The 18,064-nt window shown below is 50.1% G+C and overlaps 1 protein-coding gene across 2 annotated transcripts; it reads right to left on the bottom strand.

Moving 5' to 3' along the window:
• Positions 1–3,479: 3,479 nt before the first annotated feature.
• Positions 3,480–5,892, bottom strand: LOC146174871 (uncharacterized). 2 transcript variants are annotated; one of them, XM_084584047.1, is made up of 2 exons: positions 5,340–5,892; positions 3,480–4,830 (listed from the first exon to the last, which is right to left on the bottom strand). In XM_084584047.1, exons 1-2 carry the CDS (start codon positions 5,776–5,778, stop codon positions 4,634–4,636), a joined length of 636 nt encoding a protein of 211 aa, XP_084440173.1. In that variant the 5' UTR covers positions 5,779–5,892; the 3' UTR covers positions 3,480–4,633. The 2 variants fall into 2 exon arrangements, with proteins under 2 accessions (XP_084440173.1, XP_084440174.1); XM_084584048.1 differs by having other exon boundaries at positions 3,480–4,549.
• Positions 5,893–18,064: the final 12,172 nt, after the last annotated feature.

Genomic DNA, 18,064 nt, shown 5'->3' with positions numbered 1-18,064 from the left:
CTAAACACATGATACTTATTTTGCATGCCTAGAGCATGCTTATAGAAATCATCTGCAACTGCCGAACTTCACTGTATTACAGGAGCCGTTTCCTATATCCTGCGCTGAACCCCTGGACGACGGGCTTACTTACCAACTCTAAAACACCTTTGCGACTCCTCGCCAACATGTTCAAGAAACTACTAATCAACGCATTTCCTTTAATATTGTATATGTACATCATTTAGATATTGCCTATTGCCACTGTGTAACATTTCAGTGGATGCCAGCACGTTGTGTGATTCAACGAAAAAGTAGATGAAGCGGCTCGTAGAAGTCACAAACATCAGGTATATATTCGGACCTTCACGAAATGTGAGCATCCAAACTGGCTAAAAGATTTGCTTCTGAAGAAAAGTACCAGTTCTGGAGTTTTTGCACAAATCATTACAGATCCTTTTCCTCAGTAGACCTATATCTAAAGTCAAGACTTCCTCCCAGATTTCCTCGCTATCCGCAAGCTCTATATCACCGACTTCGCTTGAACTCTGCATTTCCAAACGGCTGGGGCTACCATTTAGGTCTGACGATCAGTCCGCATTATGAGAACTGAGGCATTCTGAGAACTTATCTTGCTCGTGTACTCTGCGTTGACTGACCAGCGTGTTGACTATGAAGATTTCAAGGAGAATCTCTCTCAGGGGCCTCTCACAATGGACAGTATTTTAGGTCCCTTAGCCTGGCATAGGCAGTAAAGACAGAAACAAACTTTCGATGTATATATTTAGTAGACATTGGACTTCTTGAAAAGCAGTAGTTTCATTTTCCATTTCACCCTTACGCATTTTTCACTCTTTGCAGTTTGTACACTTGCATTTCACTGTAACGTATTTTATTACGCTGTGAACTTTGTGAGCACTTTATTATTACATTACTCGATGATGCAGCTTAGTGAGAATTTATTGGGCAGATTCTTCGTCCTACCATACCTAAATTTACCTCTCTTTATTCCTGTTGCAATGTGTAGGGTAGCAAATTGAACCTCATGCAGATTGCCTCCAAGCTTTCCGGAGTGTATCTGCTCTCTCTTCTGCCAAATAGGCCCTTGTTGAATATTTACATGTTGATATTTTTGATTCGCCTTACTTTCTTATAAGTCACTCTTTTTGTGGTTTCAACTGCAACATGCGCATTTTCATATCTGCTTTTACAGTTTGCTTATGTATCTAGGCACATTTCTTCAATTCGTATCTATTTTCGGACATCTCTCCGTTTATTTTGTTAGTCAATACTTTTCGTCCCGTTCTTGGTTGATGTATTCTTCTATTCTCCAACAGCAATAAATACTTCTTGGTTTGATCAAATCGTCACCAATAATCTTTATTCCGACGGCTCCATGACTGAAGATAAAGCGCACAGGAAGACACACACAAGAGAAGACACAGGACACGCGCTAACTCTCCGCGCTAACTCTCCGCGCTAACTAGAACACGGCTCCAGTGTTCTTGTTTCTAGTCCTACTCGTTTACACTCCCTCCGTTTATTTTTTTCGTTTAGCATGTTTGTCACGCATGTTTTTGCTTTATATATGAATCTTATTTGTTACCAGTTTTTCGTATGATTTGCAAAGAGCCTATGAGCCCCTGTGGGAATAAGTATGAAGGTACCATCGGTTTTCAAAACGATAACTCCGACATTGCTGGTTACCATCGGCGACTAAGTCATGCCGTTTACATTTCAATACGAGCTTCCGGTTCAGTCTTTTTTTTTTAGCATGGCTGTATGTCCTGACACTAGTTCGCATAGCACTATGCTGTTGCACTATATTACCAGCTGGTTTGATGGGAAAACGTAGATGTATGTCTGTAGGCCATATCTCAAGGATTTATTTTTACCTCGTTTTATTGGCCTTCATCTTTTGTGCCCCACCCCTGTCCTCTTCCTCTTCTTACTGCTCTTAATATTAAGCGCTATTTGGAACCTAGCGAAGGTGTCTATAAAACTACCGAATCCATGTTCTTATTCGGTCTGCTCTTCTCAAGCTCAACACGATCATACAATAAGTAACTGCCTGTCATCGAACACCGACAGCGAATCAAACTGCGATTGCAGATTAGCCCACGTAAATGGCTCGGAGCACAAAACGACGTTTGCCTAAGTTCCCCCAAGTAAAAACGCGTTTTTTTTATCTTTTTTTACCACGCAATCTACTGGCGTTCCGAAAATATCAAGCTTGTCGGGAGCACAGAATGCGCTGTTTTTGAATAACGACGCGACTTTACCTCGCTGAAAGCTTCAAAATGTGGTTTCAGAATTTCAGGCATCACAGCGCTTTGTCGGAAGCGCAGATTTGCATCAAACGCAGCCAGTTCGTTATTTTTTACACCATCAGTTCATGCAGCTCATGAAAGGTAAAGATATCCTGCTGTAAAAATATGCAAAGTTTTACCCCAAAAGAGGGTGAGAAAAGGAAAAAAGTGAACTTGCAGAATAACTTCCCCGAAAATTTCGAACTGACAGGTATTTTGCATTGAACGAATTTTGCACATAGGGTGTGCAGGTTTCAGAAAAGTCGGTGATGCTTATGCAGTGGACTCCCAACAAGCTAACCTGTCATGAAGTACATTTTATTTTGAGTGACAACTACCGCGGTAATCTAAGCGATATATAGATGTCTTTAAGCAGAGAGCTGCATTGGGCCACTGGTTCAGTATCCTGATTATCCAGACCGATCAGGCAGTAGGACTTGACGGCTATAATCATTTCCCTTTCAAGAAGCACCGAGATTTCACTCATCAATGTTGATGTCAATGCACAGTGCCAGATACAGTGCGACCATGAACCTGCATCGGGCGGCCAACATTTTGCTGTGCAGTGTTCCCTACCAGATGCTTCTGGCATTTGGTAGTCGACAGGCAACATGTCCTGGCGCTTATCGGTCGTACGGTTCTGTGACGCCACACTACAATCTGAAAAAGTGCAGTTACAAGAACAGCCATAGCGGTTGGGTCATATGAGATGATCATGGAACCCTGGAGAGCCTCATGATCTTGCTTCTGCAATCAAAAGCGCTACCACTTCGGCCACTCAGGCACGTCCCATCGGCTTGGATAAAACGGGTGTTTTTATCTTTGTCGGATGGTCCTCCACGTAATACGATGACTCACAACTGCTTGCTAATGAGCATGCCTTGGAATTTGCTGGCAAAATTAAATTTAGCAATTACCCATGCAGTAAACTATACCTGTGTGAGAGAACGTATCCAGAAGGAAAGCCGCATTCAAGGCCCATTAAAGAAGCTCATGCATTTCGCAAATTTGTATTCCGTTCAAGTGTTCTCGTTTCGCCTGTGTGCCTCAATGCGGTACCATTATACGTTTTGATGCAGTAAAGAATCCAGGTATTATATTCGTCCCGTACGTTTTTTTAGCACCATGGCGACGTTTTTTCTTACCCTCTTGCTCTAATCCTGTTGAAGGCTCCGCCTTCTAGAATACGGGTTCGCGAGCGATGGTCTCGCCCGACGAGTGAAAACCAAGTCTTTCTTAAAAACACCGGTTTATTCCGGATCAACAGAAAAGTATAAAATAGAAAAGAAACAGCATTGGTCAAAACTGCGCCGGAAACATGCCGTCGAAGTTCGCGACAAGGGACTATGAGGATAAAACGGAACAAGGGTCAGGGCTTCACCGCGACAACACAAAGCACACTGCGGCGCGATGGGCGAGTAATAGGGCCAAAGCGTTGATCCCGGTACAAGAACATTGCTACTCGCGTGGCAGCACTCACGCTAACACTCCTAAGGCTTCCTTGAAGGTGCCGCTTCCGTCTTCGCCTCCCAGGACTCCGCTCCGTCGTCCGTGTACATCCCGCCGGCTTGGGACGCTGCCACGCCGCCCTTCTGTGGCCGGCCTCCCGGCGAAAAAGCCCCGAGCCTTGCTTCCAACGCGCTTATCTACCCTCTGTCTCGCGCCGATAACATGCCGCCCCCGCTCCGGGCAGCTCGCTCATGCGTACTCGCGCTGCCCGGGCGGACACCAACACAAACAGAAAAAAAGCGCGCGCGGTTCGAAACGCTAAAAGGGGCTGTGGGGCCCCACACTCCCCCCCTCTCAAGACGGGACACCTCCCGACGTGTAAAACAACAATAACGCGGGATAAGGGTGGAACTGGTACTGCGGCTGGCGGGGCGCATGCTTGGAGGTATCCGCCGAGCGAGGGTAGCCGTAGTGCCTGGTAGGTCAAGTGGTTCTATGTGGCTAGTGGACGGCCGTGGTAAGCTCGGAGATCGGCCACGTTGACTGGTCCGGCTTCTCGACCACCCTGCACATGGCGAATAAAGTAAGAAAGCCGAGACGCGCGCTTTGTTATCGTGTAAGGGCCAGTCCATCGTGGAGCGAGAGAAGCAGCAAACCCTTTTACTGCATCACTTAGTGGGTGCGTGCGGCGAAGGACTTTGTCGCCGACTGTGAATTCCAAAGGTCGCCTTCCCTTGTTGTACTGGTTACAGTGTTCCAGGCGGGCAAGGTCCAGGTTTTCCCTTGCCTCCTTCAGAGTCTCGGCCAAGCGGCTGGAAAGATCATGAGCAAATTTAGAATGGCTAAGACCCGGTAAATCAGAGCCATTCAGAGCATGCTCAATAGGGAACCTGAGCTCACGACCAAGGAGAATGGCCGCTGGCGTAAAACCTGTTGACCGGTTTACCGTGGTTCTTGTGGCGAAGGCCATCTCCTGGATACGAGCGTCCCAGTCCTTGTGTCGCTCCGTGAATGCCACCATCATAGTCTTGATATTTCGATTCACTCGCTCTGTAATGTTTGCTTGAGGATGGTAGGGCGTAGTCTTTTTGTGCTGCACGCCAAGAAATTTGCAAGTGGCAGTGAATATCCTACCGGTGAAATACGTGGCATTATCAGTGATAAGCTGAGCTGGGAAACCAAAGCGAGTGAATGTTTCTAGTAGCTTATCCCAAATTATTTTCGAGTCTAGCCTACTCAGGGGATACAGTTCTACCCATTTCGAGAAATGATCAGTAATTACTAACAAGTAGCGATTCCCTTTCACTGATCTGGGATAGGGACCCATTATGTCGCAAGCTACAATTTCCCATGGGTATTGGCTCTCTACAGGTTGCATGAGGCCCGGTGGTTTTCCTCCCCTTGGCTTCGCGGTCTGGCAGGTATGACAAGTGCGGACGAATGTCAGGACATCCCTTCTCATGCGGGGCCATGTTGCAACGCGACACAATTTGTCATATGTTTTCTTGCCATCGCTGTGACCTGCGAGGCGTGTATCGTGGAAGTACTCTAGAAAATGCTTACGTAGGCCCTTAGGAACGACCACACGAAATGCGGACTCACCACTGTCGGTGTCCGCAGCAGGTATATACCGCAGGATCAAACCATCTTCTGCTTCCACGTAGCAGTCATAGCTTCCGTTAAGCGCCCGGCTCCCTGCAGGGCTGGCGCTGTTCAGGCTTTGGCGTATCTGGTTGCACTGGTCGTCTGAAAGCTGAGCGTCAAGGAGCTGTTGACGGGACACCAGTGTGCCCCAGGTGTCGGCAGGAGCTGTCACAGCATGGACCGCGGGTGCTCGCTCTCCCTCGCCCGGAAGTGGAGCTCGTGACAGGGCATCGGCCACTTTGTTGAAAGTGCCTCTTCTGTATTCTATCCTGTAATTATACTTTTGGAGAGCGAGTGACCAGCGGGCCAGACGGCCAGCTGGATTTTGCAACCTCGAAAGCCACGATAGGGCCTGGTGGTCGGTCTGAATAGTGAATTCTGCACCATCCAAATACATGTCAAATTTCTTGAGGGCAAACACAATCGCGAGACACTCTTTCTCTGTCACAGTATAGTTCCTTTCCGGTGCCGTCAGTGTATGACTAGCAAATGCCAATGGACAAAGCTTTCCTTGATGTTCTTGAAGCAATACCGCCCCAATTCCGTACTCACTTGCATCCGTTTGTAGCGTGAATGGCCGGTTAAGGTCTGGAAGCCGCAGGCGTGCAGTATCCGCGATGGCTGCAGACAGTGAACGGAATGATCCCTGCTCGGCTTCTGTCCATGACCAGCGGGCACCCTTCCGGAGGAGCTGATGGAGGGGTCGCGCCAGGTCAGCGCAGTTCGGGATGAAGTGGCGGTAGAATCCCACCATGCCCAAGAAACGCTGGAGGCTCTTTATGTTGTTTGGTGGGGGGAGCTGCAGAATGGCTTGAAGCTTCTCTTCATCCGGGCGAACTGTGCCCTGTTCCACAATGAACCCAAGAAGATTGATTGTGCTTGTCACCAACTGAACCTTGCCGGGGTTAATGGTGATGCCCGCCTTCTGCATTCGTTGAAGGACATTCGTTAGATGACGGAGGTGCTCTTCTAAGCTTTCTGAGAACACTACTACGTCATCCATGTAGGCCATAGCGTAGTTAAATTTAGCGTCTCCGAGCACAATATCCATCACCCGTTGAAAAGTAGCAGGTGAATTGCACAACCCGAAAGGCAAGCGCACAAATTCGAACAGTCCCCGGTGGCAAGTGAAAGCCGTTTTCTCAATGTCGCAGTGGTCAATCGGGATTTGCAGAAATCCCCTACTGCAGTCAAGAGTTGTAAAAAATTTTGCTGACCCAAGTGAGTACATGACAGAGTCAACAGACGGGAAAGGGTAAGAGTCTCGCACTGTCACAGCATTCAGACGTCGATAATCGACACACAACCGTGCTGTTCCATCCTTCTTAGGCGCGAGAACAACAGGAAACGCCCAGGGGCTTTTTGATGGTCTCACCGCAACGGTAGCCACCATTTCGTCGAGGGCCCCATCCAGCAGCGCTCGCTTGTGGACACTCAAGGGCCTTGGATTGAATCTGATAGGACGAGCATCGCCGGTGTCAATCCTGTGGGTTAGTACGTTGGCCTTTCCCGGAGCCTCCGTGAACATTGCTGCAAAGGGCCTGAGCATTGTCTCGATTCTGCTTTTTTCCGCTGGTGACCCCGTGAAGGAATTCAAAACGGTTAGAATACCACAGCCTGTGATATTGGCCGAATGGCCGTTCGTGGCAAGCAACTGTGACTGTGGCTCAGCGGCCTTAGTCTTGAACTGAAATGCTTCTGTACCGGTGCCATACCGGTAGGTTCCCTTACCGAGATCTATCACGATTCCTGCCTTCACTATGAAGTTACGGCCTAGTATGACTGGCCAGGATAGTCCGGGGAGGTGTAAGAAACGCTGTCTAATCTTTCGACCATTTATAGCAACTGTTAGGCGGGCTGCTGAGGTTGCGGGTACTATGTGAGTCGACGCCATACGAAGGTTAGTGTTTACACTCCGCAACCGGACACATTTTATCTCGCAGGAATTTTTCACCTGATCGCCGAAGACTGACACTGTAGACCCTGTGTCTAAAAGGGCTGGAAGCTCCAGTCCGGCCATTTTGACCAAGACCAGCGGGGTCTTGTCTGGTTGGCTTTCCTCAAAAGAAGTTGACGGGACTGCACTCACCGAGTGTTTGTAGGGCTTCTCGGGGTCTGCCTCATGCGCAGGTGGTGACAATGGTACCTGTGTCGAAGACACCTGGGTCTGTGGCACCTGGTTCGATTCAGGCAGGAAAGGTAGCGACTGGATCAGCTCTCCCGGTGGTTGGCCACGTCTGTGCGGCCTGGCCGCTGGATGGTGCGATGACCAAAACACCCTCCCCTGTGTTGTCCTGGATCTGCGAATCGGAGGACAAGTTGTGCCCGGGGGCGACGCCCGCTTCTCACCTGATGGCGACACCGTTGCACCCGGTGGTGACACCCACGTTGCACCCGTAGGTGACGGCCACGTTGCACCCGTAGGTGACGGCCACGTTGCACCCGGTGGTGACACCCACGTTGCACCCGGTGGTGACGGCCACGTTGCACCCGGTGGTGACGGCCACGTTGCACCCGGTGGTGACGGCCACGTTGCACCCGGTGGTGACACCCACGTTGCACCCGGTGGTGACACCCACGTTGCACCCGGTGGTGACACCCACGTTGCACCCGGTGGTGACACCCACGTTGCACCCGGTGGTGACACCCACGTTGCACCCGGTGGTGACACCCACGTTGCACCCGGTGGTGACACCCACGTTGCACTGGTAGGAGACGTCCGCGTTGCACCCGGTGGTGACACCCACGCTGCACCCGTAGGTGACGTCCACGTTGCACCCGTAGGTGACGTCCACGTTGCACCCGGTGGTGACACCCACGCTGCACCCGTAGGTGACGTCCACGTTGCACCCGGTGGTGACACCCACGCTGCACCCGTAGGTGACGTCCACGTTGCACCCGATGGTGACACCCACGTTGCACCCGATGGTGAATGGTAGCCGGCAGCCGCTGTAGGAGATCTCCGGGATTTGCGCGCTCTGACGTGGGGTGTCCCAACTGCTGCCACACAAGGGGTACCAGCGCCTGCGTATGGCAAGAAGACACGGGGCCCCGTCTGACCTGTCGCCCCATGAAATCGGCTCGTCACCTGAGTAGACGCATCAGGGCTTGTGACTCCGTGCAAGTCGCCAGCCTCCGTACGGCAGCCTGGCGTCTCCACGCTGCGTGCTGCCGATGATCCAGGCCACGCACAGGACGGCTCAAGGCAAGTCTCTGCAGGGGGAGGTGGTTTGTACTGGAGCTCCGCCAGGAAAGATGCCTCGATGCGGGATGCTTCTCTAGCCATGTCATTGAAGTCCGCGAACTGGCGACGCCGGAGATATGGCTGGTACTTTGGATGGCACCGATGTATAGCATGAGCCACCTTCTCTGGTTCCGGAACTGCAGGATCTGCCCGCTCATGCAGCTCTTGAAAACTGCGCAAAAACTCTAGCAAACCCTCGCTTTCGCCTTGCGTCCTGGTACAAAGCTCGTCTTTCATACGGATGTCATAGTCAGGCGGCAAAAACTCTTCTCGAAAACGGTCTATAAAATCCTGCTTTGTTGCGAACGGCCGCTGTCTACGCCTCCAGGTTGCTGCGGAACCTACCAAAGCTACGGGAAGCACACGCGTGACCAGAGCGCTGTCCGAAATTGCCATTGCCATCTGATAATCGTCGATTTCATAGAGAAAATCGCACACAGATTTCTTATCGGCGTATCCTTCAAACCTTGGCACGGCCAAATTCAGCCGCAGCTGATTATCGCGATACAAGGGAGTGGGCGTTAACGAAACTGCCTCGCTTCCTACCATTTCTCTGAAATGTGCCTTTGATTCCAGTAGCTCGTTCAGGAGGCCAAGAATTCCGCTACAAATGTCCGATGGTTTGCTTTTCCTGTCTTCTGAGTGCTCATGCTCGGAACCCTCCCGTGTGGGAGGCCGAACTGTCTCCGTTAACTGGGCGCTTGCACCCGGTAAGTCCGACATCGCTACGCACGAAACTGCATGAACCTCAAATTGGTACACTCGCGGGGCAAGCCAAAGCTCGAGTAGAAATCACGTTGGGCGCCAAATGAAGGCTCCGCCTTCTAGAATACGGGTTCGCGAGCGATGGTCTCGCCCGACGAGTGAAAACCAAGTCTTTCTTAAAAACACCGGTTTATTCCGGATGAACAGAAAAGTATAAAATAGAAAAGAAACAGCATTGGTCAAAACTGCGCCGGAAACATGCCGTCGAAGTTCGCGACAAGGGACTATGAGGATAAAACGGAACAAGGGTCAGGGCTTCACCGCGACAACACAAAGCACACTGCGGCGCGATGGGCGAGTAATAGGGCCAAAGCGTTGATCCCGGTACAAGAACATTGCTACTCGCGTGGCAGCACTCACGCTAACACTCCTAAGGCTTCCTTGAAGGTGCCGCTTCCGTCTTCGCCTCCCAGGACTCCGCTCCGTCGTCCGTGTACATCCCGCCGGCTTGGGACGCTGCCACGCCGCCCTTCTGTGGCCGGCCTCCCGGCGAAAAAGCCCCGAGCCTTGCTTCCAACGCGCTTATCTACCCTCTGTCTCGCGCCGATAACATGCCGCCCCCGCTCCGGGCAGCTCGCTCATGCATACTCGCGCTGCCCGGGCGGACACCAACACAAACAGAAAAAAAGCGCGCGCGGTTCGAAACGCTAAAAGGGGCTGTGGGGCCCCACACTGTTTATAGCTGCCACTCGTCGACTTATCTCCCCTTCTCTCTCCTTTTGTTTTATACCTATGGCAGTTTTCAGCTGCTACGTCCAGCCATATGGCCATATAGTACGTCCGAACATATCTTAGTCGGGGTCCTCTGTTGTTGTTGTTGTGCCCTTCGACAATGAGGACAAGAAAGTAGAAGGCCCCAGACAAAGCATGTACATGACACAAAATGGAAGGGACATGGCGGCTGGAAACTGACAAACTGAAATGCAAAATGAGCAGCAGAGAGAATCAGTAAAAGAGAGAAAGGCATTATTCGAAGAGTGATATAGCAAAAAACTCCCACTGCTTTCTTTTCAATTTCTCTTTTCTTCCTTTTTTCTTGCCAGACAAGGACTTTGAAGTTTAAACTTGTAAGCATTTCTTCGTTTTTATGACTTTTTAAAATCAATATTTGCAATTTTTTGCATAGGCTGCATGTTTTATTTGGTTTTATTCTCGTTGAATTACAATAGCGTTCCGGGTTTCATCAGGACGAACTCGAGGCGTAGCAGCCCGCGTTGTGTATAGAAAACCTTGAATTGCTTGGAAAGCTCGCGATGTCACACTGAAGTGAATAAAACATCGAATAAATTCTACTTGTAAGCCGGCAACACGACTGAGTCGTCATTTTGTCATGTTCGATAGTAAGTTAACTGCTTTTGAAAATATGAATAATTACGTATTACTGAAAAGAGTGACAGTTTTGTTCCTAAGCAAGCATTTTTTCCTTGGGTCAGTGAGACTTGTTCTTTATACTTTGTTAAAGAGGAGATGTGTTTAGGTTGTGTTAAGGAACAAAGTAGCGCCAAAACTAAATTAAACTGCACAGTGCAATGAAAAGAAGACACAAGGCTGATGACTGCACTATTGTCATTATCTCTCTTTGGATACCCTTAGGGCAAGCTTAAATGTGATCCGAAGTTTCAGTTACCGGTAATAAAGGAGTCAAAAAAAGATTAAATGAGTGGCCTAATGTAATACCTGTTGAGATTACCACACTACATTGATGCACGCATGCTGTTCGATGTTTCAATGTAAAGCGTACTCAGTAAACAACAAAAACAGCACTATAAATAAACCGAGAGTCTTTATGACCATCGCCCTCTTTCGCAAGGTCAGCGGCTCCATTTCCTCACTTCGTATGTTCTCCCACAAATGCAACTCTAGACCCATGACAATTCACCACACTTATTTTTTATCTTTTTTTTTTGTGATACTAGAGAGTGTCGCAAAAAATGAATTAATATTATCGCAGACAGCTGAACTCCCTGTTTGAGAGCAAATACTGACAAGAACAGCCCGAAGAAAACATTTTCTTCAGGCTTAGCGCTCGAAATCGTCGAGAAGAGCATGTCGCTGTACTAGCAGGCATGTTTCCGCGCGTCTGTTTCGCAATAGAGCGGGCGGAGATGAAGGAGAGCAGGACACATGGATGTCACCACGTGGACGACTCTGAGCGGCTTTGTGGCATCGTCGCAGAGTAGCGCTCCCAGTGCAGTTTCTCATCGTTACACCACTTGCGGAAGCGGAATGCATTCCGCTGAGCGTAGCGTCAGCATAAACGAGGCATGATGCGATGTTGTTATGAAATAGGAGGGTGAAGCAAGCGCTAACGACAGGAAAAGCACCATTAAATAGTAAAGAGGGCGACTGGCTCGACAGTGCTGACACGTTTCTCCTTGTTCGCTCAGACGACATCGTTTCCATTATATGCAGCACGAGCCTGGCAACTGCTTCTTCATCATAAATCAGGAATAGTACGCAGCAAAGGTTTGAGTATCCGCTTAGGAACTGGGGACGTGGCCTTGAGAAATCTGGGCTCCGCTATAGGATGAAGCTCGAGATTCGGGCTGCCGATGGAGGTTTCGCAAGCTCACGGAAAAAGCGGTGTTTCTCGAATTTATGTTTTTTTCATTTTGAAGCCGGAGATGATTTTTTTCATGCGGACCAAAATCCCATCCTTATTCTCCGAATGGACATCATTGGTGCCATGCGTCCCACAATATAATTGGATGTGTGCTACGCCATCTGCTGGCAGGAATTTATAATAAGCGAATACCGAAAGTTGAACGTTAACAAAACCTTATTGAACACGTTCGTTAGGTCACTATGAAGCAGTCAAAAAACCTCAATCAAGACGCAGCATTAATGTAACGTCTGTTCAGGGTATCCACCTTTTTTAGGCGCCCTGACACGTAGCATTTTTTGTTAGAAAATATTTCAAACAGTGTCACATGCATTTAGATAGGACAGACAAGGACATCAAACCAAAAGGACTAGAAAATAACACCAGTACACACATTTACACTAACAGCGAAGCCACCGAATACAGACTAACTATCTGCAGCACTACGACATAAACAGAATACAATACAAATATTAAAAGCAACACGCAATAGAAGGTCTGTACCTGCACACCCGCTAAATGAAGCGATCTGAAAAAAAGCAAACATTAAGTTGTTTTTTTTTAAATTTCCCTAGAGAACATAATCATAACTAGAGGCGTACCCTAGTTACCCTTCTTCGGTTCTTCTTTTTTATACCGTGCAAACCATCTTCTTCCTTTCGTTCTACCTGAATTCATAACTCGAGAGAGAGAGAGAGAACTTTTAATGAGCATAATAATCAGTAAGAATACGCAGGAGCTGGGTGGTCGGTGCCCCTAGTCCAGGGCTCCGCTGGCAGCAGCTGACTTGGGGACTAGCTGGATAATCCAGGCTTGCTGGTCCAGGTTGTCGCTGGTTAGGGCCGCCTCCCACTGCTCGTGTGTCGGGCATGGCACTAGTAACGTTCGGTCAGGTTTGTCCTGGCATTCCCAAAAGATGTGATAGAGTGTGGGGCTTGCACCGCACCAAGGACAGTAACTCGTGTATCTTGTTGGGCTTATCTTATTTAAAATGTGAAGATTAGGGAATGTGTTTCTTTGTATTTTTCTCCAGTCTATAGCGTCCGAGGAAGGAAGTTGTTTGTGTGGTGGTGAGAAAATTCTTCTTTCTAACCGTAGGTGTTCCAGCCTGTCGCCGTAGGGTCCTAGGAGAGGGGTGGGGTAGGGATGGGGATCCACCCGGTTTGTGAGAGCTCGGGCTAGATCATTCGCTACCTCATTTCCTTCTAGGTCTTCGTGTCCAGGTGTCTATGTAATTGTGTGCGTCTGGGAGATGGAACGTAATATTGCGCACGCTCTTCTGTGAGGTTTTCCGGCCAGGTAGTCCCTGCAGGCTGGTTGGGAGTCCGTCACTACGTGTGATGACTTCTTTTGGTGGTCTTGTGTTTTTATTTATTTATTTATACATACTGCAGCCTTGATGAGGCTATGGCAGGAGTGGGCAAACAAAGCGAACTGTAACAAGCAAATAAAAACATTATATATATATATATATATATATATATATATATATATATATATATATATATATATATATATATATATTGCCGCAAAACCTTCAAAACAGTGTTTGTTGTTTTTTAACAGCCGCCGGCATACACGCTTATCACTCTGATTCTGGACCGCGTATCAGTTCCGTAATCTTTGTTTGTTAATGCTCGATGTCGCGAGTCACACCTTTATCAGTTTTGTTGTAGCGCAAGATGCACCGAGATCTGTCTCGAAGGTTCCGGCCTCTTGGGTGTCTTTCCACAATGTTCCAGCCCGTGCTGGTAGCTGTTTGCGACGTTATCTAGATTGTTCTGTGCAGCTTTTAAATTGAGCGTTGCCAAGTGTGACGGGCATTATTTGTTCGACGACCGACGAGCGCGTTTGTTGCTATCGCCGCCGCCGAGTTGCTTAGTTCTTTTGCGGGCGCTAGTCAGCCCAAATAAAAGATTTCTTTAGTGCAATCATCGACCCCTTCATTTGTGTCGTCGACCTCGTCACCACTACGTGACATCTGGTGGAGGTGCTGCCTTTGATCCTTCAAGCGAAGACCCAAGCCGTGTTCCTGACGCCCTGGAAGACCAGCCTACAGGTCACCGAGCCAGCCGCCGACTTCAAGGCCTACAACCCGAACACGGTCTGCTGCCTGACCCTATTCGATCTCGGAAGGCATCGACGCTGACAATGGCCCAGCCTACAGCACCGGTTGTTTTCGTCCAACCTCGTGAGCCCCCCTGCTTCCATGGACTACCGGATGAAGATGCGGGAGATTGGATGGACCTTTTCGACCGTGTGGCAGATTTCAATGGCTGGAACGACGCTGCAAAACTCAGGCAGGTCTACTTTGTTCTTCAAGGACATGCCCGAATTTGGTTTGAAAATCACGAGACTTCGTTCAAGGATTGGGCGACATTCAAAGCACAGTTCTTGACGGCCTTTACAAGTTCTGTCCGAAAAGAAAGAGCTCAGACCCTCCTCCAATCAAGAATTCAACTACCAAACGAGCCCGTCCTGGTCTACGTAGAGGAGATGAAACGCCTGTTTCACCGCGCCGACCCTAACATGACCGAAGGTGATAGAGTGAAATTCCTAATGCGAGGAGTTAAAGAGTCGCTTTTTGCGGGGCTTGTTCGGAACCCACCGAAAACAGTGGAGGAATTTGTAAGTGAAGCATCGACCATCGAGAATACGTTGGGCACCCGGATGCGCCACTTCGAGCGACCACTTCAACCAGACTACTCATGCCACTACCCCAGCGCATCTGCAAGCGGAGAGAACCTTCGGGACATAATCCGGGAGATCGTGCGAGAGGAGCTCCGCCGAATGCTGCCATCATCGCAACAACCCCAGGTGGCGACGCTCGCGGACGTCGTCCGTGAAGAAGTTGAGCAGGCGCTGGGCGTTCCTCAAGCGACGGCTGCGACTGTTCCAGCTCAAGAGGCAACAGCAATGAACTACGCTGGTGCATTACGTCGCCATGCGCCCCGACGTGATGATTTTCCGAGCCCGAGCCGCTACCGCCCTGTTCCTGAAAGCCGCTCCTTGGCCCCCGCCCGCCAAGCCTACCAACGACCCCCAAGCCCCAGGAAGTGCGACGCCTGGAGGACTGCAAACACCGGCCATTATGCTTCCACTGCGGTGAGGCCGGCCACATTCTTCGACACTGCCCGTACCGACGAATCGGTCTCCGCGGATTTGCAGTCGACGCCCCACGACCACGCCCAGGTGAACGACCGCAAGAAATCGACAACTATCTGCGTAGCGGTGAGATTGCGCCACCAAGCCGTTGATTCAGGTCTCCATCGCCGTACAGGGCCCGCTTTGCGTCGCCAGGACGTAACTATGATGGTAGTGTGCGCGGAAGGTCCCCAAGCCCCCGCAGTGGAAACTAAAGGCAGCAACCTTTGGAGGTGAGGTTGCTCAACGGCGAAAAGACGAAGATCCTCCGCCGCCGACGACCACTAACGACGACGCAACCATTTCATCGCCGCTCCACACGACGACATCGACGACAACACGACCAGAGTGCAAGCAGACACCGCCGCCCAGCGAAGTAACAACGGTATGCCCCGGCCATGACCTGAAGAAACGACGGAGCCGAGATCGGACACTAAGGCCCACGTGCTATGCGAGGACGCGAACAAGTGACCTCGAAGTTGATGTCGACGGTCGCAGAGTCACTGCCCTAGTAGACACCGGAGCTGACTATTCAGTCATTAGTGGACCGTTAGCCTCTCAGCTAAGAAAAGTTACCACCGCTTGGGATGGCCCGCTGATTCACACAGCAGGTGGCAACCTGATTACTCCATCGGGACGATGCACTGCAAGAATAACCGTAAATGGGCGTACTTACCCCACCAGCTTTGTGGTCTTGCAGCAGTGCTCCCGCGACGTGATTTTAGGCATGGACTTCCTAAATGAACATAGGGCTATCATCGACCTGCGATCCAAGCTCATCAAGCTCTCTGCAGACAAAGCCATTTCTGCTAGGACGACGTCGATGCAACACATCCCTCTAAACGTCCTCGACGAAGAATTGAACGTCCCGCCCCGATCAAGTATCGCAGTCTGCGTAGGTAGCGCCAACATCGAAACCGCTGAAGGCATCATCGAAGGAAATATCCAATTGCTCTTAGAACGAGGTGTCGGCATCGCAAGAGGCATCACGAAATTCCGGAGAGGTCAAGCTCAGGTTCTGGTAACAAACTTCACCGAAGAATACCGGCATCTCAACAAGGGCACGACGATCGCCTTTCTCGACTAATTAGCGGACCTCAAAGATGTATTCTCCCTCCACGACCAAACGCTGGAAGACGCACCGGACCTATTCCGTCAGCCCACATTTGACATCAACCCGGCATTGACCCACAACAGGAAAGACCAGATTCTCAGTCTGCTTCGAAGCTACGGGGAGTGCTTCTCATCGTCATCGAAGGTACGACAAACACCACTGGCCAAGCATCGCACAATAACGGACGAACACGCCCGACCTCTGCGCCAAAGCCCTTATCGTGTATCGCCGCGAGAACGCCAGGCCATTCGCGATCAAGTTGAGGAAATGCTGCATGATGATGTAATCCAGCCATCGAACAGCCCCTGGGCGGCACCAGTCGTTTTGGTCAAGAAGAAAGACAGCACACTTCGCTTCTGCGTTGATTACCGCCGCTTGAATAGCATCACGAAGAAGGATGTCTACCCGCTTCCCCGCATCGACGACCCTCTCGACCAGCTCTGCAATGCAAGGTACTTCTCATCGATGGACCTGAAGAGCGGATATTGGCAAATTGAGGTCGATGAAAGAGATCGCGAGAAGACTGCATTCATCACACCGGACGGCCTTTATGAATTTAAGGTGATGCCATTTGGCCTCTGCTGCGCACCAGCCACGTTTCAACGAGTAATGGACACAGTCCTGGCAGGCTTGAAGTGGCAAATTTGTTATGTATATTTGGACGACGTTGTTGTCTTCTCGTCAAACTTTAAAGACCACCTAAAACGACTACAGACAGGCTGGAAGCCATCAAGTCATCGGGGCTAACGCAAAAAGCAGAGAAGTGTCATTTCGCCTACGAAGAACTACGATTCCTAGGTCACATCGTTAGCAAGGACGGTATTCGCCCAGACCCGGAGAAAACAGCTGCAATCGCACAATTCCCACCGCCTGCCGACAAGAAAGCTGTGCGCCGATTCCTTGGGCTGTGCGCTTATTATCGACGATTTGTCAGAAACTTTTCGCGGATCGCCGAACCGTTGACGCAGCTTACAAAGGCTGACGTACCTTTTAAATGGGAAGCGCCGCAAGGGGAAGCCTTCGACGAACTTAAGCGCCGCCTGCAATGCCCTCCTGTACTTGGCCACTTTCATGAAAACGCCAAGACCTAAATTCACACCGACGCGAGCAGTGTAGGCCTAGGAGCCATTCTCGTCCAGAAGACTGCCGGATAGGAAAAAGTAATCGCCTACGCTAGCAGGTCTCTCAGAAAAGCCGAAGTAAATTACTCGACGACCGAGAAGGAGTGCCTTGCGATCATCTGGGCTACTTCTAAGTTTCGTCCATACCTATACGGCCGACCATTCAAGGTGGTAAGCGACCATCACGCGCTCTGCTGGCTGGCTAATTTGAAAGATCCTTCCGGCCGCCTTGCCAGATGGAGCCTACGACTTCAAGAATTTGACATGACTGTAGTCTATAATTCGGGCCGGAAGCATTCCGACGCAGACTGCTTATCCCGCGCTCCCGTCGATTCTCCCCCGAAGGACGATGACGATGACGCCTTTTTGGGACCGGTAAGCGCCAGCAGTTTCGCAGAACCACAGCGATCAGACCCTGAGCTGAAAGCGCTAGTTGATTACTTGGAAGGAAAGACCGCTTCCCCTCCTGGTGTGTTCAGGCGACATTTATCATCCTTCACGTTAAGCAATGGCCTCCTCGTGAAGAAGAACTTTGCACCCAACAAGACCGCGCAGCTTCTCGTAGTGCCTAAAACCCTTCGGCAAGAAATTCTGCAGGCGTTGCACGATGAGCCCACAGCAGGCCACACGGATTTGCGCGCACGTTGCGTCGAATCCAGGAGAAGTATTACTGGCCGCGACTGCCTGCCAAAG

Source organism: Amblyomma maculatum, chromosome 11, assembly GCF_055883805.1.
Source record: "Amblyomma maculatum isolate TAMU_Amacu chromosome 11, ASM5588380v1, whole genome shotgun sequence".
Taxonomy (NCBI): domain Eukaryota; kingdom Metazoa; phylum Arthropoda; class Arachnida; order Ixodida; family Ixodidae; genus Amblyomma; species Amblyomma maculatum.
The sequence above is the reverse complement of the archived record's forward strand: the minus strand, read 5'-3'. Positions and strand labels throughout refer to the sequence as shown.

Coding starts and splice junctions, on each gene's coding strand:
- LOC146174871 (XM_084584047.1), bottom strand. CDS start 5,778: ATGTATTTGGATGGTGCAGAATTCACTATTCAGACCGACCACCAGGCC. Junction 4,831..5,339: donor TGCTGCGGACACCGACAGTG/GTGAGTCCGCAT, acceptor CTTGGCGTGCAG/CACAAAAAGACTACGCCCTA.